General features: G+C 36.3%; 1 protein-coding gene across 20 annotated transcripts in view; it reads right to left on the bottom strand.

Annotated features, from left to right (window-relative positions):
- dpy19l3 (dpy-19 like C-mannosyltransferase 3) overlaps positions 1–16,877 on the bottom strand; it is an 88,225-nt gene that overhangs the window by 35,158 nt on the left and 36,190 nt on the right. For 17 of the 20 annotated variants that reach the window (XM_087261717.1, XM_087261721.1, XM_087261720.1 and 14 more), the window contains 2 exons: positions 16,261–16,317; positions 15,823–15,905 (listed from right to left, as the gene is read on the bottom strand). In XM_087261717.1, the coding sequence (XP_087117843.1) occupies positions 15,823–15,905; positions 16,261–16,317 (140 nt within the window). Of the gene's footprint in view, positions 1–11,749; positions 14,089–15,012; positions 15,906–16,260; positions 16,318–16,877 lie in introns of those variants that run through there. The other 3 variants (XM_087261733.1, XM_087261732.1, XM_087261731.1) reach the window with 2 other exon arrangements.

Here is a 16,877-nt window from a genome sequence, read left to right as displayed (position 1 = left end):
TCTGCAGGAGTTCAAACAAGTCGAGCATCTGCGAGCACGGCTATTAGCGCCGCGTTAGTGAAATATCTCCACTGAGACATCTTCAACAACATCTCCATCGAGACGTCTACAGCAGCAGCAGCAGAAAAAGCCACTAATTTGATCAAATTAGAATGGAAAGAGGAGGAAAGTGGCTAGAGTGACAATTAGAGTGGAAGTGAGAGCGAAGATGTCGAAAACACAAAGAAAAGAGAGAAATAAAAACCAGAGAAAACAGCAGGCGAACAAAATGCGTCTTTGTTCGCATGGGAAACACAAAATGACTTGTGCTCGGAGGGGCTGGGAAACTTTTTCCTTTAGAGAAAACAAAAGACTCATTTATCTTCATTATTTCAAAACAAGGCAACATTTTAGAAATAACTCCTTCATGGGGCCCTATAACAAAGGGGTGCACTGTAGAAAGCGGCAAAACAAAAGAGGCAAAATTAATTACATGGCAGAGAGACGTTCACAATGATAAGGCTGACTGTGATGACAGAGTCTCAGAGCGACGACAAAGAAAGCGCTTCCATCTAACAGGACAGATGTGGTCGCACTGAAAGGCCACTGATCACTCATGTAGAGAGGACACATACATGTAACTGCAAAGATTTCTCAGCTGATCAACAGATACCGTAGATTCTCTGGAGCAAAGTTGGCGCAAACTCGGTCCTGGAGGGCAGGTGTCCTGCAGAGTTTAGCTACAACCCTAATCAAAGTGTTGGAGCAAACTCTTCGGGAACGAGTTTGTCCATCTCTGCTTGTTGCCTGATGTCACTTGCATACTTATCTCCAAAAACAGTTTTACAGATGGCCATTGCTCCTGGACGAATGAGGCTCTCTGCAAGTTTATGAGCCTTTTTGGGCTCGCCGATTAAATGTGCTACCTCATATGAAGCAGTAAGCACTTTTAGTGGCAGAGTGGTTTGGCTGATCATTGTTTGTTTTAGACCTGTTAACGCTGATTCTTTATGTCCAAAATAGTCTACATTGTTTATCTTTTAACATTAAATGTGTTTCATTTGTAAGTGACGTATCAGTTTAGCAGGTTTCAAACTGTTGTTTGCAATCACCTCTGAACATCCAACACACTGTGGATGTGGTTCGTTTTTAACTGTGATGCATGTGAATCTGTATTTTATGTACTGTTGCATGCTTTTGTTGTTTTGATGCACACTGGCTTTTGGTTTTTGCAGTTAACTTTAGGTTGGTCATGAGCAGTGTTGATTGAGTTGCTTTAAAAAAAAGAAATAGATTACAAATTACTCCTGGAAAAATGTAATTTGATTACACTTTTAATTACTTAATGTAAAAAGTAATCAGATTACTAATGACTTTATTTTAGTTACTTTTAAAACTGCATAAAATAAACTTTCAGTAGTTTAACATTCACTGAAAAAATATAGCAATGGGTTGATCACAGCAGCATGACATACTAACTTGACATTAAGACTAAAAGAGTTGACCCAAATCTTAAAATTCTCTCATCATTCACTTCCTAACCTGTTTGTCTTTTTTTTTTTTTAACACAAAAGAAGACATTTAGAAGAAAACTGGATGCCTGTAACCATTGACAACCATAGTATGAAAAAGCACTGGGTGTTTGGGTGTTCTGGAAATGCGAGCGCACATTATGTGAAATAACGAACTTGCAGGAACAAAAGACGTGATATATATGAACAGCCCCATAAGCAGCTACACTTCTCTTCATCATCAGAAGATACCTTCACTTCCAATCCTGCAGAAATCCAAATGAACCTGTTTAGGCTGAGTTAGGTCGCCATGTTTTTTTGGGCACTGGTGTCGTCCTTGGTGATGAGCATTGTCATAGAATAAATTCTGTTCAAGTGCTTGAACAAGTTGCTGGTTGAGTTAAAAGCAGTGGAAAGTTCTTTAGAGACTGGACATGGACTGCATTTCACAGCAATATTTTTGTTTTTACACTTGATGAAATCAAAGTAATGTCTGTATTTCCATTTGAAGAAGCAATTACTCTAGACAGCAAGCATTTCAGCTCAGGTTTTCCAGTGATTTAAAAGTGCATGCTTATTAACTGACGTTGCAGCAGAAAACGGGATTTAAAAAAAACATTTTTTTCTTCTAAAATCTTGCAATGAAAGTAACAATGTAAGTAACACAATTACTTGTTTAGTATTATTGACTTTATCAATTATTGGCTTTAGTAACTGTAATCAAGTAACACAAATTTAAAATGTAACCGGGTATATGCACAGTCTTTTCAACCAGCCAGCCTCAATACTACCGGTGAACTGTCTTACTATTATAAAATTGGCACGTTTAGGGTCTGATTTCTTTAAAAATCATCTTCACTGCCTAATAGATACATGATATAAAGTGGGTCTCAGATCAGACAAGAAGCACTGCATTAAATTCCATTTTCCCACTCCATGTCCTTAAAATATGAGTTTATTTCGCCCCAGTATTTTCAATGAAGTTTCTGCGCTCGCCTACTGCTCCAGATGGCGCTAGCGGTTACACAGTCTTTCATTTAGTTTTAAGCTTGAACAACTAATTGAATGCTCAAGTCTATTTAACTGAATGTATTGTAATTGCATTACAACATTGATGCTGTAAAAGGAACCCTTTGAAATTGAAAATACATTAAGCTTTCACCGGAAGCTCATCACTGGCAGAAAAAAACTAGCTGTGCATATACCCCATTGGTTAAATTACTGCATTCCCCAAAATTGTAATTAGAATACAGTAATGCATTACACTCAACTCTAGTCATGAGTTTGGAGCTGTAATGCTTCAAATGAGCAATAGTTTTTTTTTTTTTTTTTCACCAATTTTCACCAGCTCACCAATCTTACTTTAACCATAAATAATTTTAAAAAGCCATGAATCTGATTTATTAATTAATCAATTATTATTATTATTATTTTTCATTTTGAATAACCTCACTTGAATGCACCAACTCTACCTTATGGCTGCCTGATAGTTAGCTGTGAAACTATCTGTTTCCCTCTTGTGTGTATAAATGTCCTCATAATTTACTTGTTTGTTCTCACGCCCCACTGTTCTCACAGTGGCAATTTAGTTATTTAATGAATATTTGGTATGTCGTCGTGTTATGTCTCATACTTCTTTTTTTTCACAGTAGTGATGTTAGCTTAGCTGCTAACTCAGCATTACATACATTCTGGAAAACATTTTATGATTTATAAAGAACTTGATTGTTTTTTTATAGCCTGATGAATTTTCTTTTGGGAACCTGTGTGTCTGTGATGATGTGAGTTGATCTGATTGTTGTAAATGTTTGTATTAAATCTCTAACTTTGCTGCAAAAAAAAAAAAAAAATCAATTGAACTAAACTCAAGATCATAGTATCATTCCCATGAGTGGTTTGCCCTATGAACTAACACATCCTTTCTCAGCTGACCTTCTTTTTTTAAGGAACATATTGTGATACAATGGAATGGAACAGAGCAAAACAAAACTGACTTTACTTATTAACCAAAAAGTAAATTCACAGGATGGCAACCAAAGTTGGATATTAGACAAACCTCTCAAGTTTAAAATAAGTATGCCACAAAATAGTTGCTGTTGCAATTAAAGTAAAAATGTAAAAGTAAAGATTGCGTTGATTCTGGATTTTTTTTTTTTTTTTGTTCAGCACTGACAGCCAATATGTCATTTCTGTTTAGTTTGTCAATGCAATGGTCTAACAGAGGCATTCAGCTTGTTATGTGAGGAAAATATTTCAAGTTTGTTGAGTATGCACACTGGCTGACTGAATTCAGTACTTGCAAAATCCCAAACTAAATGCAGATATATGATGCAAGAAGAAAGAATTGTTTCACCTTGTGCGCACACAGCTTCAGTGATCATAATGGGGCAGAATATTTTGACTGTGTGCTCACAGTTCTCAATCGAGATTTGTCCGGACACACAAAAAAAGAAAATATCCAAAAACTGTCAAATAAATAAATAAATAAAATTATTAATAATAATAATAATAATAATAATAATAATAATAATAATAATAATAATAATAATAATAATAATAATAACACATGTGTAAAACAATTCCTTTGTCACTCAAAAATTAACATTTGCAGCAAGAAGACATTTTTAAAATTCTTATATTGGACTGTAATGGGTAAAAAATTCACTGTGACATGGAAAAAAAAATATGCTTGAGCATATTCTCCTGTTTTTGGTTTGATGTTGTTATTTAGTGTTGTTTGTGCTTATTTAAATGAGCCAAACACGTTTCTTCCTTACCTACTTATCACAACAGAGTACATTTTAATCAAACCAAACCTGTGAACACATAGTTTGTGCTAGAATAACATTATGGACTGACACATTTGATGTGTGAAGAGAGAAAATTGCATAAATTTTTCCAACACATACATATTTTTTTATTATATGTATTGTATTATTATATTGTAAGTATATTCTAATTGACCTTTAACATTAATAATCATTACAAAAATAAAAGAGCAATATGTGTGCCTGTGTGTTTATTATTGTTCACAGTTGATAGAATTTTGACTGACTGAAGTAAATAGCTAATTTTAAGATTTCAAAGGGGTGGTCCATTTTGATCTCATATTAAACATTTTAGTTGATTTGTAATGTAGCTGTGTGAACATAAACAACATCGCTGAATGTAAGACGCTCAAAGTTCAATGCAAAGGAAGACATTGGCTTTTACAGAGCTAGCTTAGCAAAGCCTACAGCGAAGGAGTACAAAAAATACATCTGGGCTAGTGAGATCGCAAATGCTCCAAAAACATTGCTATTTCCACAGAGCTTCATCTGTTGCTGTTATTGCGCTTCCAAAGGACACGACACAAAGAGGGAAGTGCGTACAATTTAATTTGAATTATGTTACAGGAGAATTATAAAAAAATATATAGCTAGCATTTGACAAAAGAAAATCTTCTGCCCAAATGTACTTATTTAGCCTATGCAGTGAGCTAAACATAAATGGCTTCGTTAAGCACTCGTGAAACAGTGTAGCATTCTTCGAAGCTTTACTGATGTACCACTTGTGATATTTCTTCCTTATTTTCTTTGTAAAACTGTAATAGAAACAATAATGACATGAATATACATCCAGAGTCCTTGTACTTGCATGAATATGACTATATTCCTCCTTTCCTTGTCAACTATCAAATTAAAGTGCTAACATCAACTAATAGTAAACATTATATGCTTCTAAACTACATACTAGCATGCTATAGGCTAGTGCATAAGACAGGTAGCTCCAATTACTTTACTAACAAATCTACAGTGCAGTAACACAAAAGGTCGTAATATTGCTAAACAAAGCTCTAATATATACATAAGCAGATTAATATACATTAAACTAACAGATCATGCCTTATCAAGGGCAGAATACCAAACAGTAAGCAGAGACACAGCACATAAGTCTTTCCACTGCAAAAGCTTGTACAAAATGGCTTCTCTGTTTTTCCTATTCTGTGTCACATGCTGCTTTTCGCAATGTGAACAAAAGATGTCTGTGTTTGTCAAAAGAACAATAACAAAGTCACTATAATTATAATTATCTTAATGCAAGAGAAAACATTAAGGGCCAGAATAGACAGCTTCCAGAATATCTCCCAGTTCAGTGCTGGATTTGCCTCTGGATTTTTAACTCCTCAAAGAAGGAGCAGCTCCAACCATAATAGATGAAGCTGTGGATTGTGAGCCACAACCTGTGAGTCAAAGGTCTCAAACTCGATTCCTGGAGGGCTCTGCACAGTCTTGGTCCAACCCTAATCAAACACAGCTGATCCAAATATTCAACTGTTCAAAAGAGTCTTAAACACATTGATTAGTTGCATCAGCTGTGTTTGATTAGGGTTGGAGTAAAACTGTGCAGAGCTGCGGCCCTTCAGGAATCGAGTTTGAGACCTATGCTGTAAGTGGTTTTTTTTGTTATAATCAATCTATTACATGCATAGTTTTCAGTGATAACAATATGTTGTAGCAAGAACATAAACAAGGATGTAAACAATGGGAAATTCTGTTTGGCACTGCTAACAATTTACAAATTAATATTTATCAGTCAAACTGCTGTAAACACCCACAATCTTCACCAGCGCTGCAGTGTCTCTCTATGCGGCAGCTTTCCTTGCGTTCTACATCACAAATAACAAACTCGCAGAGATATGTGATTGTTTTCATATTACTTAAACATGCTTATAACCTAAATATATGTAAAAGACACCTGTCAGATTTTATTTTAAAGAGCAGACGAGAGGTTCATCTGTGTCCTTTTGATTTTCTATCTCATTCAGGCACAAACTGATACAGGTAACAGCTACTGTGACAGTATTTGCACAGCGCAAAAGAGCATGCTTGTAGGGGTGGGATGTTTTTCCTGGTGATGTGGAGCCGATCTGCAAATCACAGCACATTATGTTAGCTGACCAATCAGACCCACTTGAGGATGGGCCTTTCAGAGAAACTAAGAAATATGACAGCCGTTTTCATGTTAGCTAAGTAGCTGTATATTACCAAAGTAAGGTATATGAAAAAATAATGTGACTTTCTACAAATGAAGCATGAGCACACATTGCTTTGCATCTTATAAACACAACCAAGACTTACAAATACACTCTGGACCACCTCTTTAACATTGATACCTCTATTAAGATAATTATAAAAACCCTTATGAATGCAAAAAGGGTTCTCGCAAATCAGATACTCATAATGATATGACTGTGGTAAGGGCAACTCCTGCCTTCTAAATAAATGGGGCAATTATCAATTAACTGGTAAAACCATTGCATCACCGCAACTGCTGTCAGAAGCTCTGTTTCCTACAGAAACAGTCAGTGTTATGAAACAGTCTTTGGCATTTGCTCACTGGCTGGACCTGAAATGCACCCTTTTATGTCAGAATGTGTTACTGAACTGTGAGAGTCTGGCAAAATACTGAGCTTCCTGTACTTCTCCTTTCGACTGGAGTTTGTCTTGAAGGTCCAAAGAATCTGCTTGGAGGTGTTACAGATATGGAAACAGACTCTGAACTGACTCTCCTTGAAAGAGCCTTTGGTTCATGCGCACTATCAAATGGAATATTTCGGAAGGATATGTGCTCAGATGTACACGACTTTCACTTCAAAACGGAAGTACACTTTGGGTTTTAAAGAATGAACAGTACACATATACAATAAAACTTTTTTTTTTCAATGTCAAATATTAGCTTTTTGTCGGGTAGGTTAAAAGTTTATGTGCTCAATGTGGATTGTTTGAATTCTACAGAATATAAATACCTAAATAATAGTTCAATATGCCTAAAGCCTCCTTTCCACTGCACACGACAAACGACAAGCGACAGACCGGAAGTCATTCATTTCCAATGCAGAGTAGTCCAGGAGCTGCATGTTCCAATCATCTCTGTATGGCCGGAAAAATTGGATTCGAATTGAGCTGCGGATCAGTTGAAATATTTTAACTTCTGCGACTAGACCGATGCGACCGGCCAACTGGATGTGATGTGAAATGAGAAATAAGAGGTGTTTTTTTTTTTGGGGGGGGGGGGGAATAATGGCTCCTGCTGTGCACTCCATTATTTTGGACACTGCGAGAACAGCTTCTCTCCTATTGACCTTATTCTCAAATGCGGAAGTGCGCCTGTTTTCGCGATTGTCTTAGAACTTCCGTTTCAGTCGCCTATGGGAGAAATGACAAGGAATAATAAACGGCAAAAAACGGTCCAACTACTTGCTCTACAAACAAATGTTTGCATGACTATACAGACCAAGTAGAATAATATAACAAGAAAATATCAGTTTGCAACATCAAACAACGAAACGAGCAGTTTTAATGTCTAAAAATGAATGGAAGTGAATGAGACCGGAAGTCTCGTGCCAAAAAGATTCAAATGGCAGCGCCCGCTCGTCTGCGGAGAATAAGGTCAATAAACTGATTACAAGCGCCCGCCATTTTTAAAAGCGAAATTGAGGCTGCGGTGGGAAGAAACCTGGAAGTATCCTTGGGAGTTACATAGGAACTGGCTGTATATCTTATCAGCGAAGAGAAGAGTGACCCAAATGTCCGTTCTGAATGAATGGTGAAAATAAAAAGGGATATCAGAGCTCATTTTAGCTAAGATAAGGCAAATGGCACTAGTTAGCTAACATTCTCTTTCCCAAACACACATTTTAGATGCCATTTATCAAACTCGAGTTAATATACTGATTCTTTCACTATATTAGACTTGTCACGATACTGAAATTCTGAAATTTTCTTAAAAGAAAAAACACCAATTTCCCGTTAACATTTAAGGCACTGTTGATGACTTTCTTAAATTAGCGCTGATTTGCCATTGTGTTCACTGTCTCAACAGAAATGCTTGTGATTGGCCGACAAGGTCATCAGTTCACCCTCCGCTGTTTACTGAGTACAAACACAGACGAGCTGAGCGATCTGCTTGATGACTGAACTGATCTTCACAGCTGCTTTGCGATACAGTCTCTGTGTATCTGTATTTGCACTGGGCGAAGAGTGGTGAACTGACTGAGTGCAAACACCGATACACGGAGACTGAAGCGCGAAGTAGCTGTGAAGATCAGTCGAGTCATCATGCTCAACATCGCTTCAATGTTAACGGAAATAGACGGTTTTAAAACTTCAGTACCGGGACAACACTATTACAGACAACACGAGAATGTGCTACAGAGGACTGCAGTCTTTTATCGCTCACCGGGTTACATAGACAGAAGCAGGAAATCGTCCTCACGGTATTTACCTAATGCCATAAACTAAAGTCCAGGAGGACATTTGAGCACATTACTCTTAAAGAGATTGTGATGTTATTTGATGCTAAATTGCTTTTAATTGTTTGAATTAAACATAAATTAATGATATTAAAGTGATGTTTACACAATTTCTCCATTTTGAAATCCCAGCAACAGCCGGAGTTGTCCACAGCATGTTACTGCAATGTTTACAGTGCTGGTCCTATACTTCCGAGTTTCTTCCCACCGCAGCCTCACTTTGGTTCTTAAAAATGGCGGCCGCGTGAAATCAGCGTATAGTGCACGTCAGAACTGAAAACTCTGTGTGACTGCCACAAGGGGGCATATTCCGACAGTCATGTCGACAAGTCAAATCTAGAGCTTATCTTACAACAGGGCTATTCAACTGGCGGACCGCGGGCCGAATCTGGCCCCCGAGGCACTTTGTTCCAGCCCTTCAAACAGTGTGACCAAGACATCAAAAATAAATTTAGTTCAGTCGACAAACGGCCGCTATAGTTATGAAGTTACGTGTGTCTGTTCAATAACAGCACAAGCTGCAGTTAAGGCTACACAGAGCGTGAGTCATCATAAAGCGAGTGGTGCGGGCAGCCGAAAACATGTTTGTAGAAAAGGCTATTTGTACAATGCACTGATATCGTTAATAGGGATGCAACGATTAGTCGATTTCGCTATTAACTGTGCTTTAATTCGCAGACACTGAGGCTAATACGCACGCACACAGGATTAACTATAGCAGCAGCCGTTCCCATATCACGTCTTTTCCGCTTACAAGTTTGTTATTTCTAATGTAAGAATACATGAAAATATGTGGGTGCCAGCAGAGCGACGCGCTTGCGTCTTTCTGGGCGCACACAGTAGAAAACATCCTACGGTGAGAGATGTGCGTACCTTTCAGTGCAATGTAAACAAAAGATTTGTTAGACAATTTTTAATTAAAATATTTATGTATGCATGAATGCAGATGTCAACAACAGTTAATCTAAATAGCTACTTACCTAATATAAAGCTTGAATTTACATTAGACGTGACAACAGTGAAACCATGATTATTATTCAGATATAATCATACAACCAAAATCTATAATTGTTGCATCCCTAATTGTTATGCAGTTCAAACATATGAATGTGTCTGAATGTAGAAAAAGCCTGCTTCAGCAATGCACTGCTTTTGTTGTGCTCTTAAATGCAACATTTGAATTTTTGTAAAAAAAAAAAACAAAAGTCTTTTGTACAATGCAGTAATATTATGTGGTTTCAAAATACAATATATTAACATTTTAATGTAGAAAAAGCCAACATGGGTGTCTTAAGGAGCAAAAATATACAGCATATGGGCTCTTTTAGGCTGTTGTGTCATCACTCATATAGCAAGTCATATCTCTCCGGCCCTTCGTTTGGGATGCTTTTTATGAACCGGTCCACATGACAAACTAATTGAATAGCCCTGTCTTACAAATTAACTAACAGTCCAAAAAAGGTGTCTCCAGATCTCTATGTTATAGAAAAAAATAGGAAAAATCAAGAGAAGCAAAAAAAAATAAAAATTGTCAAAATTTTGTATGTTGTAATTCATTTTCAATATTTCTTTTTGAATTTTATTCTATTATCTTTTAATTTCTAAATATGTTTGGTGAGTAAAACGTTTTTTTAATAAATATATCTGTTTAATAAATCTGTTTTGTTCAAATGCACCAAAATACATTGTCTATATTCACTGAGAAATGGACACAAATATTTATTTTCAAAATAGGCTGTACACAATTATGCTGAGCATTGTAAACTCACAATTCAGAACTTTTTGTTGCTGTTTCCGCTGTGATTTTTGAAAGACTGACAATTCCCCGTTTTACTTTTTTTGATTCAATAGAGAAAATAAGCTTTCTTAATTTCCACAGGGAAACTGTCCATCCAGACTGACATCCAATGCAACAAACTGTTGAGTTAGAATTAATTCAGCGTCTACAGTTAAGCTCATTTACATTCTGATATGTTGTCAGACTGTTGTGTTGCTACCTTAACAACATGAACACAAGTAAACAGCCATTCAACTCCCTTCACAAAGAAACATATTTTCAATAAAAACATAAATCCTCGACACAGATCTTCCACAAGCCCACAGAATGTTAACTAATGGGATATGTTTCTTCATTTTTGCATATAATACTCATAATCCTTAAGATTATGCCAAGAGCAAAGATGGCAGATTTCAAATTTCACACTTCCAGCAACCGAGATGAAAGAGAATGCTAACGAATGGCTTTCTTCGGCTATCGTAGGCTTCCTCGGAGTCAAGTTTTCTGTGTGTTTCTCACGTGAGGAGAGTAGCAATAAAAACACAGAATCAATCGCTCATGAGGATCCCGCCTATGTAGCAAACACCAATGGTTTGGAACACCTATCGCTCTAAAAGCGTACCGCCAAATCGTAAAAGTGAAAAACTAGGAGCGTTCATGCACTCATATATTATGTCTAATGTGTTGCTTTTAGCTCCAGATAAATCAGAAGATTGCTTGACAGCGCTGCTCGCACAGTAGTAGTTGTTCGCCCTCCCTTTTTCACATTGTGCCCCAGTATGTGGTTTATTATGCAGCGAGCTCCAATCACGGTTAGAAGAGGCTGATTCTGCCACTCTCCCTGATACGCTTTTTCATGCCCGCCCTCCCTTCCAGGCAGAAGAGCATCTCTGCTAATCTACATATAAAACAGTGCAGGCTTTGGCAAGCCACGCACAGGCAGAAGTGTGAAGTGATCCCCGCTTAACTCTTTCATCTGATGGTTAATTAGCGTGTGGAAGCGGCTTAATGCAGAAGCGCCAGCCAAGGGAACTCAACCACTAATCCCTGACACAAATCACATTTTCTTCAGGGAGAGATCACCTGTGTCACTGCAGGGCCGATGTCTCACTCATTCTCACAGATAAATAAACTTGACTACTATATGAGCAAGCGTGTTATTGTTTTTTTTCTTTTCTTTTTTTCTCTGAGAATATTGTCATTGATGAAACCCTCTGTGGCCAACCGTTGGAGTCTCTCCAGCAGCTAATGTCTAATTCATGACGTCCACCTTTAAGCGGGGGCCTGGTTCCAAACACAGCTACCTGCTGCCATACTGCTGCAAATCTTGTGGGATGACTCGAGCGCTCACTGCAGCTTTTTATTTGTGTCCTTTACAGTTCGTGATGGAATGAATAAGAGGGCAGGAGGAACGAATGTTTACATTAGTTTGATATAGAGGTTGGCAATTTTAAAAACGCAAAGAGCCAATTTTCCTTTTTAATGGCTGTGAAATGCAATATGTTGTGATGTCTGAGGTGTGGAATGCCACGTTCTGTTTTCTCAGACGCATGGCGTCATTACTGAATTATTTAAATGAGGGAGTTTTTGTTTTTTTTACACTTTACCACATTATGCTTGTGGTGTTGTTGTTTTTGCACTTCTCTTGTTGTGAGTTGTGTGGCGCTAACTTGTGGCGTCAAAGACATCTTTTCCTAAAGTGTCATGTTCAAGTGTCATTTTGTGAGTGAGTAGAGTTTGAAAAAGACGTGGTACTTCAGACCAAATCATTGCTATATGCACACAGCAGCTGTTATTTTAAAATGTTAATTTAAATAAATTACAATGTAAAACATTATAAATTTATATATATATATATTATTTTAAAAAGTCAAGCATGAATTTTTCAAGCGTTACAGCTAATTGTTATTATTATCACAACAACAATTTCTACTATCATTATTATTATTATTATTATTATTATTATTATTATTATTGTTATTGCAGTTGTTATTTACAACTACTAAGAGAAAGTTTTATTCACTTTATTTTAATGCTCCCTTTAAGACATTTTGTTGAACTTAATTTACATTGCATCTACATTCCAACTAATTTTAAATAGATTATAAGTAGACTGTTAGGTTGGGGTTAGGGTTAGTGTAAGTTGACATGTACTTGCAAAGTTTCTGATAGTCAGTTAACTGTCTGTAGAAGGAGCAGTATCAGCAGATATTAAGCAGGCAGTCTACTAATAATGAAATGAAAACTAATTGGCATGTAGTTGCAATGCAACTTTAAGTCAACAAAATGTGCAATAGGGACCATCAAAATGAAGTCTCACACACAAATCATATGGTAAATGAATAATAATAATAATATTATTAATATTAATAATAGGTTTAACAATTGTCTAAATACAAACAAAAGTCAGCCATTTGTAGAAGAAAAGAAACGTTAAGCGTGAAAAGTGAAAAAGTTACAGCAGTAGAAGAAAAAAAAATAACATAAAAAATTAAAGAGTTAATTCTGTATGGCCCCTGATTAATAAAGGGACTAAGCCAAAAAGAATATGAAAATCAAAAAGTAAAGAAAATACTGGTGTAAATACACAGAATTAAATGCATACCACAACATTGTCATCTAACAATACAAGTATTTTCAGAGAATTTTACTACAGACTTTTAATAGAAATAGTCAGACAGCTTAGTAACAAATAAAGCTGCTGATTGTGTTTGTGGAGTTGTTTAATTATCCTGATGAGCTGCTATTTATTGAGTTTTCAGTTTCTAAGACCATGTCTACACTTCCACAGGTATTTTTGTAAACAAAAACATGTTTTTTTTCAATTTTCAAGAAAAACACAGACCCAAGCAGTTTTGAAAATCTTCACCTGACAAGAGTTTCAAAAAATAGCTTTTCAGTGACCTGATACTGTGTTTTTGTGCAGAAAAAAAGCTGCAATTTAGACAATACCCATGTTTGTGTGTACAGCAGGGTCTAGGGTTGTGACTGAATTTGCTTTTAGTTTTGTGCTTTTCTTCAGTGGTTCTGCTTTTTACAGCAGTAGTTCATTATTCTCTGTTCACTCAGCACTTTAACTATGCTCCAGTGTTATTTTGACTCTTTGCGGCAGAGGGAGATGTTAATTTTACTCTCAGGATTTTGCTGTATATCAAATTGTGTATCAAAAAAGTCTAGAAAATCTTTAAAGTAAAGATATCAGTTAAATGGTTAAGTTATGTTTAGACGGGGTATTATGAAAGCAAAAAAAAACCACATTAAACAAGACCAACAACCTTGATTTATTAACTTATTAACACATTATTCCCTAATTCCACTAGTTGTACCTAGTTGCCCACCGGCAACTACAGTTGCTGCTTGAACATTTGACAAAGTATACAAAAAAACTATAGATCTCCTCAAAGATTTGTTTTATTTTGATGAATCTAGAGCCCCTTATGATTATGTTGATATACATTTGTGAACAAAATAAAAATTAGCGATTTTTTGCTAACTTAAGGACGGGAAAATCCGCTTTGCGCCATGGTCTAAAAGGGTTGAGTTTATTTTCTTAATGAGTTATAGGTGTGTTTTGAGAATAAACCAATCAGAGTCTCATCTTCCATTACCTTTAAGAGCCAGCTGCGTCACGCCATAAGCGCATTGCTATTAACATGACGTAAAGTAAGTTCACTTTCGCTTTTGCTCTCGTGGATAGGGAAACCTTTACGCACAGACATCAATTAGCCTATAAATAATTAATTTTGTTTGTTAAGCACAAAGATTTGTTTCAAAACTATTTCTAAATTCAGTTCTAATTTCCAGCAAACGAATAAATAATTAATAATAACCAAATGTGGTCAAAATACTGAGTTATTTCCAAATACACCTGCTATGCCCCATATGGTCTAAAACCTGACAGGTGGACAAATCTTAGCTTGTTTTTAATAAAACAAATATAAATATGGATATAATAAATAATACTACTGATAATAACAACATTATACAAAAGCAAATTGAATGAACTGAAAAAGCCTCCCGAGATGAAGAAAGTAAGGCAGTGGTTTTTAAATCTTCATGTAGGCTAGAAATTAATAGGTTTTGTAATATTTTAATCATTTATATTTATATCCTATATATATCCTTATTATATCCTATATATATCCTTAAGATATTATATCTTTTTCATATTTAAAGATATTTGCGTATTGCTCTACATCTTGTGTGTAGTGTGTAAGCCAGGCGCACTTAGCACCAGACCGACTTTGTTCTGGTCTAAAAACCAGACTATTTACAGTTTCTCAAAATAGCAACGCGCCAAAACACGTCTGCTTTTTTAGACCAGAACGCCTATGGGCGCACATTTGAGCGCAAATGCATTTGCTATTTAAACAGCGTAGCGCAACGCCTCAAAACGACTCTTGCGCCAAGCTTAAAGTAGTAAAAGACTATTGCGCTGCGCCTTGCGCCACATTGCGCCGGGTGTATGATAGGGCCCCTTATGTGACAGGAAGTAAATCGATTCCTTTTTTTTCCTTCTTAAAATCTTTTAATTGGTTGTTTGCTTGCATATCTATGAGAAATTAAACATGGATGGCATGTAGAAATTACTTATAAAAAGAAAATGGCAACTATAAACTAATAAATGGGCTCAAATGGGTTAAGAATTGCAGTGCAAAAGGCTGATTAGATACTTTGTTTAAAGGTGTTTATCAAAAAAATATATATATGATCAGTTCTTCTTTTACACATCTTGAAAAATTCAGTTGAACATACCATAAGTATCTTACTTATTTTTTTACATATATTTACCTATTATATAGTTATATATTCCACCAATATTTTGACATTTTATGTTCACAGAAGTTACTTAAAACATTGCTTTCCATTTATAAAAGCAACACTTTTGTCAAATGAAATTTGATGCAGACCAAACATAATGATGCATCATCTCTGACAATTAACAAAATATTATTCCCCTAAAAGAAACTCAAACTAAACTCCACACAGCACATAACTAAATAAAACCAGATTGTGGGATGGTGAGGAGGAATTACTGCAGAGCAAGTTTGGCATGCAGATGCGAGAGACTTTTTTAACACTTTTAAAAAATCAACAACTAAGTGAATGAAAAACTCAATTCTCTCGCTCTCATCAGTGCCAACGAATACAGCCCTACATGCCAACAGTGCTTGCATGCCTAAGGTTGAAGACCCTTGCACTGAAGGCTGTCAGCGAGTGTTTGCTTTTAGCGTGTAAGAGGAAGATTACAGCTGTTTTACCTGATCCACTCCATTAGCTCCACGGTGTCTGGGTCATAAAACTCTCTCAGCTCCGAAATCTCCTCCATCAGTCTGGGCCAGAACTGTCAACAGAAAGACAGCGATTGAGATGGAGCGAGCCTGCAAGACTGCTGTAATGGGTATGACTCACGATAATCAATGATCAACAAAGCAACCCAACAAACATCTATACACACAAACATACACAAATTCATATCTGATTGCATACTCTCACTGCTATGTTAACACAGAGAGAAAGAGAGAGAAAAAAAAATAACGTCTGAAATCAGAAGTCCCCTAAATAACACACACAGTGGGATATGAATTCCATTTGTGTGCTCCTGGATTCTTGCTTGATTGTTTACGGTGTACAGTTACCCAGGCGGAACGGCAATATATGCAAATAAATACATGACAGCCTAAGTGAAAATGTCTTACCTTGTAATAAAGAAACGCCAGGATTACAATAGGCACCGAGTACCTGATCAGTCTCATCTGTGGAAACAGATTAATAACATAAATGGATAAATAGCCACCTGAATTGGAATACACAGGATGTGATTGTTTGGGCTTGAGGGCTGGAACTACACTGCCCCCTAGTGGGGAAATGAACACTTTCATCTGCGTACACATGGGCACGTTCATGCAGGAAAAATAATACAAATCAGAAAGTAACACTACGCTTCGTCGAAGCTCAATATCAGTAAGCATTACAGTTTAAATTATACTTGCATACAGCGATATGTGATAAGCATCTTTGTTTTTGTGGCCTTCTACAAATATGTATTGGATTCTATTTCAGACGTGTGTCTTTCGCTACTGCTTGTACTGAATATAAGAGAGAGAGAGAGAGACAGACATGGAAATTGGGTAAACACTGCTGCCCCCATTATCTACTAAACCATGACCGTGTGTCTAAAATGGACCCATTATATACAGATGCCCATAACTAAGAGATGATGCACGTGGACAAAAAGCAATCAGCATTTTATGTTTTTGCATGTCACAGAAAAAAAAAAAAATAATAGGAGTCCATGCATAGATAGATAGATAGA

This window comes from Danio rerio, chromosome 7 (assembly GCF_052040795.2).
Source record: "Danio rerio strain M-AB ecotype USA chromosome 7, GRCz13ab, whole genome shotgun sequence".
Classification (NCBI taxonomy): Eukaryota; Metazoa; Chordata; class Actinopteri; order Cypriniformes; family Danionidae; genus Danio; species Danio rerio.
Note: the sequence above shows the minus strand (reverse complement) of the source record. Positions and strands in the feature narration are given on the sequence as shown.